Below are 14,563 nucleotides of genomic sequence, written 5' to 3'. Positions count from 1 at the left end.
GGCCGACCCGGGCGCGGCTGGGAAGTGTAGGCGGAGCGGGCCGCCCTCAGCGTGAGGGCTCCGCCGCGACTCCGCGCCGGGAACATGGCAGCGCTGGAGGCGGCGGAGGCAGCACTAGAGGCGGTGGAGGCCGCGCTGGGGCAGCGGCAGGAGCAGCAGGAGGAGGAAAACCACAACCATGACCATGAAGGCGGCGGCGAGCCGGCGGCGCTCAGTGAGAGCGGGCAGGGATCGGGCGGGTGGGGGGAGCCGGGCCCTCCGTGCCGGAGCTGAGGGCGGGCGGGCGCCATGCGGAGCCGGGGCGGGTTTGAATTTACAGCCCGGGCCGGTTTGAATTTACACCCCGAGCTGGTTTGAATTTACACCCCGAGCTGGTTTGAATTTACACCCCGGGGCCGCTCGCCGTCCCCGTGTGCCCGCGCCGGGGAGCCCTGGGAGGCGCAGGCTCCCCGTTCTCCCGTTTTCCCAGCGCAGTGCGGGGCCACGCGTGTTCCCGCCGGGCCTCGCTACGCTTGAACCCGCGCTCCTGTCGCTTCTTTCTTCCCCAAACCTACCCATACTGTGTCTCTGGGGATCATTTATTGTTCTACGAGGTCCCTTAGGGAGCCCAAGGTGCGGCGTGGGCCGCGCGGGCTCAGCCGCGCATCTTTCCTGGCGGGTTTTTAAACCCAAACGTGTTTGCGCCATGTGCTCCAGGACGAGCCTGCTGGAGCAGGGGAGGTTGGACCACCGTGGTCCTTCCGACCTGGTCCGCTCTGGGATTCTGTAAATTGGTTTTGCTGGATTTCCAGCTCCTCGAGTGAGCCCTTGCTGCCAGCCCTTTGCTGCTGCAGCCTTATGGCTGGAGTGAACTGACTCTTCTAATTAATTTTTTTTTTCTCGTGTAAACGTACTTTAGGTTCTCTGAAGAAGCGTTATTCTGTTTGTGTGTGATCAGTGATTCCCGGTGGGCATTTAAAAAATCCTGACGTCTTGACTCGGTAGCAGTCTGCCTTTCTTCATCATTCAGTGTGAAAGTTTACCTCTCTCCTTGTACATTTACATCTTAACTAGCTGTTTTTCACATATATTCGTATAATCCTTTTCAACCATTTTAACCTCTCCACGTGCTCTGAAGATGCAGAAAGTCCAGCTCTGCTGGATTTTGCCACTGCTGTGCTCTCACTATGTATTTTTGTAACTGTTTCCTATTTTCCCCGCAACTAATCAATAGTCGTTAGGGATTTCTTACCAAACACGCTTTTACTTACTCGTTTTCTTTCTGTCTTTATATTAATAAAGACAGAAGAAACTATCACCAGGAATCCTGCAACTTTTTAATGGAGCAGTAGGCTCCATGCAAATCTTTCTTAGGTGAGTTGTCTTCTTAAAAGGCAGGTCTGTGAGAAGTACAGCAACAATTTCTTCCTAGCAATGCACCTCTTGATAGATTTTAAGATAGGTAGAATAATTTTACTCTGTGCTTTTGTTTTTTCAGGTTTTTGAGCCCCTGTCTTGAGGTATTCCTGCTATTTTCTCTTTCTGTCAGTCTTCATAATAACAGATATTTTTACCTAGCAGCAATGTTTAAAAGAAAACAAACAAATGTAGCCCAGGGGAATCCGAAGAACTGCTGTAAGATCCTTCCAGCCTGTCTTAAGCTGTGGTCAGGACTAGGGGGATAGGGAAGACCAGAGAAATCAGAGAATCATGGAATGGTTTGGGTTGGAAGGAACCTTAAAGCCCATCCTGTTCCAGCCCCTGGTCTGGGCAGGAAGACCTCCCGCTATCCCAAGTTGTTCCCTCCACATCCAGAGAACAACCATCCATTCCTGCATCCTCTGGAAGTAACTTCCAACACAAACCAGTTTGTAGGCCCGTGTTTTCTCCATGAGGTGCATCCCAGTTTCTGTGTTGGGACAGACAGCCCGTGGTTGCCTTTTGTGCCCTCTCTGCAACCTCCTGTCTGCCCCATCCGGGCTGAAAAGCCTTGGCCTGCTCTGTTGCTTTTCAGTAGTTGCTAAGTGATGCCCGAGCTTTGGTTCTTGTTACCCATGGTTGAAACTTCACTAGTCCCACCTGTCCCCTGGGAGCCCAACAGTATTTATAGATTAATGTGGCTTTCTGAATCCTTTCCTCGTGCTTCCTTACATCCCTTGGAGAGGGATTGGACCATGCCTTCCGGGAATTTCTACCTCTTCCTTCAGTTATTTTCCCCGCGTTTGACTATTCTCATCATTTTATCTCCCCATCTCTCAGGCTCTTTAAATGCTTGAAATTCTTCACCAGGCCCATCTGTACTGCCCCAGGACGTAATTCAGTTGCAAATACTGATGGCACGAGCACTTACCCTCATCACTGCCTCTGCTGATAGCAAATTCCTCCCTTAGTATCTTCTTTCATACTGTTCCATTCATGAACTAAACTGTTACCAAACTTCTTTAGCTGGTAGTAAATTGTCTGGGGAATTTGGAGCTCCTCCTTGCCTGCTTTGCCTTGCTTCACTGCATCCTGCCAGAAAACAACGTGTAAATGTTATTTTGTTCATCTTAAACATCTGATACTGATGTGTGAATAGTCATTTCAGCTGTCCAGGGTTACATTATTCCAACAGTGGTTTCCAAGGATAATTGGAGTGAAAATTCATCTCATACTATTTTCCTACATAATTTTGTTTCCCTCCTTCATGCTTGTAGTCAGCAACAGATTATTGGAAACAAATGAATGTGTTTGTATAGTTCAGTTACATCAATGACACTTTTACTGTGTTTTTGTTTGGTTTTAAGATGGTTTGGTGGTCTCTGAAAACGTGAAAAGCAAAAACATTGATGTGAAAATTCCCGAGTCAAAATTGGAAGCTGAAGACAAAGGAGCAGAGGAAGAATGCCCACGGGAATCTGATAGCAACATTTTGGATCTATCATCTGATTACCCACGAGGTTTGTTAATAAACTCTTAATATTTGTGCTATGTGCTGGAGGAAAGGTAGAAATACTAGGGAGCAAAGGTAAAGGGAGTGTGTGAAATCTCATTTTAAAACTCACCTCTGTATCCTGACCACATGGATCAGTTGCTTTGTCTGGCATAAGAAAACCTGAATATTTATCCTACAATGTAAAAACATTGTAAAGCTTGAAGTTGCTACAGAGTCTGGGTTACAGTGGACTGGGAAGTTCTGTGTGCTGGAATCAGTAAAGCAGATTTCAAACAAATTTTCTTGGTATTGGCAAATTCTGACTGATAAGTTGAAAAATCAGGTGGTAGATTTAAAGGTTAAATTGTTTACTAAGGGAAAGAAAAAAAATGGTAGAATTTAATATATCCTGGCTCCACAGTGAATAATTGTTCTTAAATTTGGTCCACTTATAGTTGATATTTAGTTTTGCTACTGAGTTCATATGATGTTTTTGTACTGCTTTTGTGCATGATTTCCATTCACCAACAATGCTGAGCAGTAAAATCAGGTGTAAAGGGTATGTGACTTGATCTTTTCAGCTGTTTTTTTTCAAATTAGGATCTTTCCATCTGAGAAAGTTTGTGTGTCAGTATTAAAAGGAAGTAGAAATATATAAAAATATATGGATCTTATTAAACAGCTATTCTGGGGATAATTTTTGCAGTAATTTGTGCTGCCATGGAAGTAAAAAGACAAAAACAATTATTTCAGTCCCTATTGCAGTCATTCTCTAACAGTGCTAGATTTTATATGTTGCACAGAAAAGTAGCAGTAAACTAAAAGCAGTTTTTAAACTAAGAATCTTTAATTTCTAAATATTTCTGGCATTTTTTTAGACAAACATATTTCAATTCAGAGACACCTTGCTGATCTAGAGAAACTGGCTGACCTGAGAGAAGGTGAGTTGTCCACAGCAGTGTCCCAGAGCACAGATCTTCGTGTTACAGATATTTACATTTTCCTTTAGATTTTTATCTTTATCACACTACATATATTTATGATATTTAAAGATGAGGGATTTTGTAAAAAAAGGCTTTATGATTTATTCTCTTGTTCTTCTCCTAAATTCTGCCTGAGAGGTTGTTTGACATTCAGCTAGTTTTTATTTAGGTTAGTACTTCAAAGGCTACCTTTGTACACAGCCTTGCCTTTGCTTTTTGTGTCTCACATGCAAGATTTTCAAGAATTATTTTATATTTTCCAAAATTATTTTATATAGGGTACATTGCCTTATTTTGCAGCTTAAATAGATATCAGCTGCTTGTTTTGTCCAAAAGATTCAGGAGTTGGAACTTTCAAGTCTTTGCATGTCATCTGTAAAGTTCTGTTGTTCCTCAGTACTTTTCAGAAGTTTCATTACCTTCATGTTACTGGAGTAAAAAATACCAGAAACCAAAACCCAAAGGTTGTAGAAGTTAATGATTTTAGAAGTTTGTAGTGATTTTGGTCTATATTTTATGGAGGAGAAAGAGGCAACCCATAAATTTGAAGTTTGTGCATGAAATAGAACGTTCCCTGAGGATTTCAACTTTAACTCGTGTTGATTTTCCCTTCAGCCTTTTTTCTCTTGGCCTGCATCTCAGCTAACACAAGTGGTAACTGCATTTCATGTTTCTCATCGTTTTTAATTGTGTTTTCAGATGAAAGGAAGCCTTGTCCACTGTGTCCTGAGGAGAAATTCAAAGCTTGCTATAGCCACAAACTCCATCGTCACTTGCAGAATTTGCACTGGAAGGTTTCTGTTGAATTTGAAGGTAATGGCAATTGGGTTTGAATAGTAAATACTAGAAGAAATTGTGGGTATTTTCTGTGTTTCATCTTTCAAAATTCCTCTTGACCTGAGCATTTTGTTATCAGCTCTGAATTAGAACCATATTTTGACAGAATGAATTTTGAGGTGGGATGTAAAATGTAAATGTGAAAGAACTCTATTCTTCTCCAGCCAGAATGGTGACAATTGTGCATTTTCTCTTTAGAAAAACACCAATAATTGCATGGCACGAAAATTACCATAAAATTTTTAAAAAGTGCACAATGAAAACTACTTCAATATAAGTTTTAATTATATATTGATAATAATCAGACACACATGGGTGATCGGTTTTGGTGGATCATAAAGATTCCATGGGTTCTGATAAACATTTGAAGTCTTTATGTAGTATCAGTACTTAGTAGCTTTAATTGTTTTTCAATAAACTCTGTGATCTGCTTGTAAGACACATTAAAATCCCTGCAAGAAGTTTAGGAAGGAAAACAAAGTGAGTAGTGTGTGTTTTTTAAAAATCCATGTGTATGGGTTTGTGGGAAATAAAGTGACTATTTAGAGGATGGGAAGATAAAGTTGAAATATAAATTTTCCAATTGGAGTATCAGGTATCTCATTTTGGTTTTCTTTAACTGTGCTACATATGTTTGTAGATAGAATCTACACGCCAGTCTTTTAGACAGGTAACAATATTTTTGTGAAAGACTCACAGGTACTTTTGAACTGGAGACTTGGAGTAGCTTTGTAAGGTGCTCAGAGACTTATTTTAATAAACTTTAAATTCTTTGCATTTTAAAGTTTAATGTATAATTAGCTGATAAATTTCCCTGTGCAGAGGGGGGATGTTCCAGATAATTGGTGATGTTCTCTTCTTGCTGTCTGGTGAAATCTGAAGTGAGAGCATGTGGTGCAGGCCACAGACATGCTGTTCATTTACTGTTTTGGGATGGCATTTGTTTTCCAGGGTACAGAATGTGCATCTGTCACTTACCCTGTCGGCCAGTAAAACCCAACCTTGCTGGAGACCAGGTAAAAATGCTGAATCCCAGAAATTCTTGTGACTGTACAAAGTAGGGGAATTGGGTGACTGAGGGGAGCTTTTGAGATCTGCTTAGTCTCCAAATACATCTTGCTGCTCTGTGAGTGATGCCAAAAGCTTTTTGGTCCAGGATGTGTGATAGAACCCTTGGGTAGCTGCATGGGGTTGTACCTCTCTCATTTTGGGGGGCAGCTGCCTAGCCCAGCTCTGGCTGTAGATTCCAGATATTTTGTGTGCTCTAGAGGTAACAGATGACTTCTCATATGCCTGTGTTCAGTTCTACTTGAAGCGTGTTTTATGTATTCTGGAACTACACAAAAGGCTCTATTTTACAGACATTGTCCAAGATGGGAGCTCATTACCACTGCATCATCTGCTCAGCAACAATAGTACGAAGAACTGACATGATTGGTCACATCAATCGTCACGTGAATAAAGGAGAGACTGAGTTCAGGTTTAGCACAGGTGAGCTCTGACTGACAGGAAACATTCAGTCTTTTTCTGTCATATACCACCTGCAGTAACACAGGAAAAATTCAGAAACAGAGTTAGCCTTTCTAATGAAAAATCTGCCCTTAAAATTTCAGAACTTTTGTTTCATCAGAGTTGTGGTTCAGTCTTGCATTGACCAGTTCCTGTGTTCTTATTGAGATAACTAGTACTCCCCTCACCCTTAATTTTGTAAGGACCAGCTTGTGTGTCTCCAAAAGAGTGAGGGACATGGCATCCACAGGGAAAAAAAAAAGTCTGGAGTAAATCTTTCTGCAATGAGAAATCCTTAGCTTTTTATCCAGACTGAACCAGCCTGGGTTCCCAAAATAAGGTGATGTTTTTTCAGTCTCAGAAAGTCATGATAGAGGTGTCAGTAGTTCTTTTAGTAAATTGCAATCCTACCTGACTTTGTTCAGAAAGAGACTTTGGTTTCTAAACTTAAATAAACTAGGTTAAAGACATTTGAAATAATTGGAATGCCAGTAGTTTGATGCCTGGACATCAGTTTTGCATGTCTGAAAAGCGATAGTAGTACCACATTCCATATCTCTATAGATTTTGTGCTGTGAAATACATTGATCTCTGTGTGCTTCCCTTCAGAGCTGTGAGTAAAGAATGGCCCATTTAGCATTTTTTAACAAAATGCATGAGGCAGTTTTTCCTCATAGAGGGAGGAGAAATCCAGAGGTTTTGTGATCTGTAGGCACTGGGCAGCTCTTGGGGCCCCTGAAGGTGGAACAGATCCACCATGTGTGTGTTTGAAATCCCTGAGAGGCAGGGTCATTTCCAGTTGGTACAAATTTTTCTTGCTTGTTCCTAGGTACATTTTAGACTGTGGATGAATTGCTCAGAGGAATGGCAGCCTGTGTTTACAGTTGTCAGATCTGAAAGCTTGTTTTGCCACAGGCTGTCTGCACAGAGCTCTGGTGCTGGAATTGTCCATGTGCCTGTGCTGTTTCTGCACATTTTGTGTGGCTGTTCAATAACTTAAAACAGATCAAGGATTTTTGCAGTTCATTGAGACATATTCAGGACTTTGTTAACAGGTTTTAATTAATTAGCAATGTATTATGTTTAAACATGCAAAACAAATGAGCTAAGTCTCAGGCTCAGGGGCTGGCTTTCTTAAACTGGAGTGGATACATAAGAGCCCAGCTGAGAAGTAAATCTGATGTTTTATTAGAAGAAAATTGTGGTAGAGCATGATCCTTATTTGCCACTTTTGAGATTAGAAGATAAATTGTTGCCTGCTTCTCCCCTCATCCTTGTGAAGTGGTCCGTGTGCTGGTTGGGTTGCAGCATAACCCAGAGTTCTTGCTTAACAGGAGCAGTTTGTAGTGTAATTTACCAACTGTGTTAATTTCAGTTCTCACCAATTCTTTCCTTCTGCCTCAATTCCTTGTTTCAGTTCATGCTCCTAAGTCATCTTACAAAGTGGTGAAGGAGTCAGCCACAGATGTGCAGGTTCTTCCCAACCACTCCACACCCCAGAAAACAGATTCCTATTTTAATCCTAAAATGAAACTCAACAGGTGAGAGAGCAGGGAGTGGGAGGATGCATCTGAGGGGGGGAGTTTGTAGTGAAAAATCTGTGTTTTGAAAAGCAACCTGTGAAACCTCGGTTCAGAGGGCAGGAGAAAGGAGTTTCTCATCAGAAAACTCTTCTTGACAAATAATATTTATACCCAAAACCACTATATGTGAAATAGTGTCATTTCTGAAGTAATTAAGCATTTTCCTGTAATTAGTAGATCTTACTTTAAGAATACTCTGCTGTAGAATTCAACTTTTCAGCATAGCTGAGGTTTTTATTTACAGTTCTTCCCTGTAAAAAGTGGAGTTTAGTTTAGATAGTCCACTGTTAGTTTAAAGGGAGATAAATAATGAGAAGGAAATAAAACTGTTCTGTCAATTTACAGACTGTGGCCATTTTTGTCTTCCAGGCAGTTGATATTCTGTGCACTGGCCGTGCTTGCTGGGGAGCGCAAACCCATTGAATGTTTGGATGCTTTTGGTGCCACTGGTAAAGTCCATTTCTTTAATATTTTGCTTAATATCCAAAAGGAGGAAGCAGCAGAAATTCGTAACTGACGTCACATGCTCAGAAATAATGTGAGATATGTAATAATTCTCTTCCTTAGGCAGAGTCCTGAGCTTCCATACAAAAAGACAGCTGTCAAAAGCTGTGTATTAAGGCTTTTAAAAAGGTTGTAAATAATATTAAAGTTCAGTGGTCTTGTTAAAATCAGTTGTTTTACTGTCCTTACATTCTGTTTTTCCACAGGAATCATGGGATTGCAGTGGGCAAAGCACCTCAGAAGTTCTGTGAAAGTTACAATTAATGATTGTAATGAAAATTCTGTGACAATGATTAAGGAAAATTGTCATTTAAACAAAATGAAGGTGAAACTGAACAGTAGGGAGGAAGACAATGGTGAAACTGTGGGAAATGGAGAAGAAAACAGTGACACCATTGAGGTGACCAAAATGGATGCCAATGTTGTCATGCATTTGAGATCATTTGATTTTATGTAAGTGTTGAATGTTTCTGTCAATTTTCTGGTTTGGTAATGACACACCCCACCCCACTTCCCAGTATGTCATTATTTGGAGAAATTGGAATGATAAAAGAATCAACCAGCAGTCACTTGAAATGTAGTTTTGTCCCAGAAATGGTGTGGGGACAGAACTTTAATCTTAAATGTTTTAGAAAGTGCTGGAAAAATATTAGTTTTTATGGCATTCAGAATGGGTTACAAATATGCATGAAAATTTTAACGCAGGCCGGGTTTTTTTATAACTTCATTGTCTGTTTGCTGAATGGAAATACCAAATAAGTTTGGGTTTTTTTAAAAACTTGTTTTTAGTTTAAAATGCTGTTTGTTGCCTCTCTTGTTTTTATCTATTTTGCAGCATATTAACTTTGAATTAAAGCAGGCTGATTCTTCCAGGTTGGGTGTATAGATGCATGCATTCAAACCCATTCAAACAGATATCAAAAATAAGTGGTGGGATTTTTTTGTGTTATTAATGACTTAACATTCAGATCTAAGCATTGCTGGAAGTTTTAGTCCTGTTCTTTCTGTTTTAAATGTGATCATAGGTGAAGGTTATAAAACAGTGTTTTCCTCAGTGTAAAGCCAGACTCTGGACCATTTATAGACACTGAGTGGTACATCCTTTCTTTTCAGCCATTTGGACCCCTTTGGAACTTCTGTGAATTACCTGGACTCTGCCTTTAGAAATGTGAGAAACCTTGGGATTGTGTCACTGACATCCACAGACATCAGCTCCCTCTATGCCAAGGCTCAGCACGTGGCCCTGCGTCACTACGGCTGCAATATTGTCAGAACAGAGTACTACAAGGAGCTGGCAGCCAGGGCTGTGATTGCTACTGTCACCAGGTACTGCTAAACCATTTCCAATTAGGCTAAAAAGTTATTAGGTAATTATTCAAAATAATTTGTGACTGGGCAAGGCGAAAATGCATCAGTAGGGTGGGGCGGTGGGATGGTAATGTGAAAAAAAAATACCCAGACTTGCAAACTCTTCTATTTCTCTATCAATTTTGCCATTCTAGAGCTCCATAGGACTTCCTAAATAAAAAATAAACTGCTGGAATGGCTTCTAGCTAAGCCTTTCAGTTGTACTTGCTTCAGTGGAACCTGGTGTTCACTGCAGACCCTCATACTTGAGGTTAAAAAGATGGATGTGGTTACTAACTTGTGAAATCAGTTATTTGCATATAGATACCCTAACTAAACTCAGTCTGTTAAATAAATGAAGACCTAAAACCTAATTGGAGAAAAAAGGTTACAGGCAAGAGGAGGGGACAGCTGCTTGGGAAAGATGAGGAGGAAGTGAAATCACCAGAGGTTTTGAGAATGCCAGAGCACAAATGCTGAGCTGAACGTGTTCAGATTTCCCTTGTCCTCTCCCTGCTCATGTGATGATGCAGGAAGCTGTGATAAAAGTAGTAAAATTAGATTTGCTTGGCCTGCCAGGAAGGCCACAAAATGAGGCACTTCAGAAAGAACACTTCCTCCTGCTCTCTCAACTCTCCAGTACCCCTCTCTAGGAAGTGGACGAGCTCAAGAAGCGTGCAGCAGGTTCAGGTGTCCATGGCAGTGTTTGCCTGCAGACTTCAGTACAATTTGGGTTTTGTGTGTGTTTCTGCCCCCAGAGCTGCAGCTCGCTGTAACAAAGGCATTGAAGTGCTGCTGGCAGTAGCTCTGGAACACTTTGTTCTGGTGGTGGTCAGAGTTTTACGGGGCCCAACCCCTGCAGATGATTCAGCAAAGAAGGTCCGATACCTCATCCACTGCCAGTGGTGTGAAGAGAGGGTTTTCCAGAAAGAGGGCAATATGGTGGAAGGTAAGTGGCTTTTCTTTTGCAGTTTGTATCTCTGTTCTGTGCCTTGTTTATATTTACATCCCATTAGTAGCAATTCCCTTGTATGTAACAATGTGTGAGGTGGAGAGGGCGCTGTGCTTCATGGCCATGGGCTGGATTGGTTGTCTGCATGGATTTTCCTGTAAATGGACTGGATTTGTGGCACAAATTGCTCAGGTTGTGGCTGCCCCATCCCTGGAGGTGTCCAAGGCCAGGTTGGACAGGGCTTGGAGCAGCCTGGGCTAGTGGAAGGTGTCCCTGCCCATGGCGAGGGGTGGCACTGGATGGGCTGTAAGGTTCCTTCCAGCCCAAACCATTCTGAGATTTGTTCTACACAGGACATCCTCCCAGCCTGCTCTAGCTGCTGGAGCTGCCAGGATTCCTGGTATGTCCATGGATCTGCCACTTCAGGAAAAGCCCTAGGCTAGGGATAGCCTTTGATACTATTGGGTTCCTTCAGATGGCAGCAGCTGGATAGCTTTTGGTGTCAGATTGCTTTTCTGCTGCATTTCAGTTCCTTAAAATGCAGTGGACCAAGCAGTGTGGTTTTCCCCTGCTGTTGTTAATGGACTGTCCCCACACACAGGTTAGCAAAGACAGGAGACAAAAATTGCACTTGATTACCGATCAAGTCATCAATCACTAAATCCCACCATGAGCTGCTTGGCAGAAGTGAAAATAGTGTCACAGTTCTGCTGCTGCCCTTCCAAATACCTCACTGAAGTGAGCTCCCACTGCATCTGTCTCTGCAGTAACACAGGCATGGCTGGCTATTGCCAAACAATTTACATGCTGTTTTTCTGCTGCAGAAAACCCTTACCAGCAGCTGCCCTGTGACTGCCATGGCAGCATGCCTGGGAAGACAGCAGTGCTTCTTGGTCCTCTCTGGTAAGTTCCCATCACAGGACACATTTGGAGAGTCACTCTGGTCCAGGAGCTCTGAAGCTCAGCTGTTCATGCCATAACAATTTTTATTTCAGCACTACAAAAGGAGGTACAGCAATCAGCAGGAGCTCAGGAAACAGAGTGTGGATTTGAATTTAGTGGGGTACTCAGTTTTTACTTTTGTTCAAACCAGTTAATAAATAGTAACACATTTTAAATTTCACATTCAGTGCACTTATGGAATACGTCCTGCACAAGAGAACCTGCCTATGTGTTCCTCTGTCTGTCTGCCAGAATAATTCCTGTTACTCTAAACTTGTGGAGAATTTATTAAATAAATCATTACATGTGCTGATGGTAATAAATACTATATTGCTTGTTAATTAATATTTGTAGAAACAAGAATAAATCTTTTAAAGTCTTTAGGCTATTTCAGATCAGTATTAAAAATGGTTTGCAACTGACAGTACCTTTCTTGTGGCGGTTGAATGACTTTCTCTACATCTTAGGGCAGAAATAAAATGACTGGGTTTGAGATCTTGATTTTTTTTTTTAAACAAGACCACTGTTGTTGTCATTGCAAAAAATTGAATTCAGTATAACATAATTGTTAATCAGTTTGGGCAGTGAATTTTGGAGCAGCTTCCATTAAGAAGCCTTAACTTTTGACTTCTCTTGTTTTTCATAGGTCAGGAGCTCTCTTTAACACTGGATTCCTCAGGAGGATGCTCCTGGAGGCTGTGCAGTATGGCTTGGATGAAGCTCAGCCACTTCTGAAAACATTAGTTTGTGAATCAGAGTGCACAACTCCCAAACATTTTTCTATCCACAGTCCTGGTGACGAGAACAAACAAGGTAGGAAAAGGGACAGCCTGTTCACAGAAAGGATTGGCTTTGTGGTGATTCTTAGAGATGCTGATCTGTGATAAGTTACTTAACAGCAATGTATCCGTAGAGTTGAATGCATTATTGAATAATTGAATTATTTCATCCTGTGTAATTAAAGTATTTTGCCACTTTACAGTAGAATTAATTTTGCCTTCTAATTGTATTTTAGAAGAGTGTGGCGTATACATTAGAACACCAAATACTTCTGCAGAACCCTACTTAGTACATGGTAAGTGGAGCATTTTGGTGTAGCTTTTATATTTAACAGTATTGCACTCTGGAGTTTTTTCCCCACCCAGTACTGATTTGATTTTATCTTTATCCAGAATCATATTTATTGGTAAAAGCAGAATGCCAGATACTCTATGAAGGACACTTTAATTTACATGTTACTACTGAAAATGGCCTGTTGATTAAATTCAGGCCCGATTTTACCTCTGCGCACACCAGCTTAGAAAAGCAGGCACACAGCTGAAGTTGCTGCATGGCTTTGTTTTTGTGTGTGCTGCCTGAGGCTTTGCTGGTGTTTCTGTGAGTGCTGAGTGGTTTCTGTGGCCTTGTTGTGGTGCAGGCAAGAGGAAAAGCGAGGAGGTGCTGCGCGGCACGGCGAAGCGGCAGCGGGCCGAGCACAGCGCCGAGCACCCCCCGTTCTACTACAACATCCACCGGCACAGCATCAAGGGCATGAACATGCCAAAGTAAGTGTGGCTTCACCTTCCAGCCCGGTCTGACACTGACACACAGCTTGTTCTGTGTCAGCCCTGGCAGCACCACATCCGTTCTAAATGCAGGGCTTTGGTTTTGCTGCCTTTCTTCCCAGGTTAAATAAGTTCCTGAACTATCTGTCAGAGGCCGGATACCGCGTGAGCCGAACCCACTTCGACCCCATGGGAGTCCGCACCAACGCGCCCCTGGCGCAGTTCAAGACTATTCTCATGAAGTACAGCACTCCCACCTATGTGGGGGCACAGGCAGAGGGCCCTGTGCATCTCCCTGGAGAGGTCCAGGTGGGAGAAGAGGTTCCAGCTGCTGCAGTGATCAAGGTGGAGGAGGCCAACTTCACGGAAGATGATAAATCTGGGGCCGCCGTGTTCACAGAGTCCTACCCCACTCACTGTGCTGCTGAATAATGCGGATGGCTTTGTTCATCAGGATGTTACAGATTTCTAGCACACCCTGTTCCAGTAAACCACTCCTTCCTCCCAAGCTGGAGTTTGACCGTTTTGAGCTGCCTGTTGTACTTGGGAGGGACAGTTTAGACTTAGATAACAGAACTTAGCCCTGATCCCAGCACGGCTGTGGTCACAGAGCCAGCACTGTGGGAAGGCTGTGGAGTTACCTGCTTTTATGCTCACCTCCTTTTCACACTGAGGCATGGAGGCTACTTCCCAGTCTGTCCAAGCCTTACTGCCAGCACAGCATCCAGGAGGTGGGACAGGACCAACAGTGTTCAGCATTTTGGAATATGACATTCTTGTGAAACAGCCCGTTCCTAAAATGCATCATTCCTAAAACCTGGCTAGCTATGATCCAGAGAGAGGGCATGTTAAGGTAACAAAATAGCACAGGATAAAATGCCCTTTGAGTTAAAGCCAGGCAGTCCTGCCTGGCTGCAGCTGTAGCTCCAGGCTGCACATGTAACTCTGCATTCAGGTCAGTTTCCAGGGTTCTGCCTCCAGGCAGGAGCTGATCCCAGGAGAACAGGAAGGAGCGGTGACATGGCTGCTAGCGAACTTCAGTTTGTACCCAAATCGTAGTGAATTGTGTAGTCACTCTAGGTAGTTGTCTGCTCAGAGCTTACAGTGGTTGTGTGCTGCAGAAAGGTACAGGGACAAGGGACCACAGTGGACCTTCAGGTGGTTTGTGGTGAGTTGTCAGTAGTAACTGAGCTAAGATCTCTTCTGTGAAGGAGCAAAGCTGCCAGGTGTTGGCAGTTCTGGTTTCCTTAAATACATGGCAGCATTCCAGCCAAACGAGCTTGCCTTTGTCCTTTCTTTCCCCCACACTTAGTTCTGGTATCTCTGTGTATTCCACTTGAACAGCTGTCAGCAGTAGTTGCCATTTCTCCGAGTCTGGTGTTCAGCCTGGCCCCCAGTGTTAGGCTTATCTAAGAGCAGAATATGAGGGGTTATTATCCTTACCCATCTCTGAAATTTTACAATAGAAG

General features: G+C 42.7%; 1 protein-coding gene across 1 annotated transcript; it reads left to right on the top strand.

Annotated features, from left to right (window-relative positions):
• Positions 1-35: 35 nt before the first annotated feature.
• Positions 36-14,372, top strand: TRMT1L (tRNA methyltransferase 1 like). The gene is made up of 16 exons (XM_030953326.1): positions 36-214; positions 2,766-2,918; positions 3,772-3,834; positions 4,576-4,689; positions 5,665-5,729; positions 6,075-6,204; positions 7,640-7,763; positions 8,175-8,254; positions 8,516-8,762; positions 9,423-9,635; positions 10,415-10,605; positions 11,433-11,511; positions 12,197-12,363; positions 12,566-12,625; positions 12,968-13,094; positions 13,217-14,372. Exons 1-16 carry the CDS (start codon positions 85-87, stop codon positions 13,524-13,526), a joined length of 2,253 nt encoding a protein of 750 aa, XP_030809186.1. The 5' UTR covers positions 36-84; the 3' UTR covers positions 13,527-14,372.
• The last annotated feature ends 191 nt before the right edge of the window (positions 14,373-14,563 follow it).

The sequence above is a fragment of the Camarhynchus parvulus genome, chromosome 8 (genome assembly GCF_901933205.1).
Source record: "Camarhynchus parvulus chromosome 8, STF_HiC, whole genome shotgun sequence".
NCBI lineage: Eukaryota > Metazoa > Chordata > Aves > Passeriformes > Thraupidae > Camarhynchus > Camarhynchus parvulus.
This window is presented reverse-complemented; position numbering and strand designations above follow the sequence as displayed.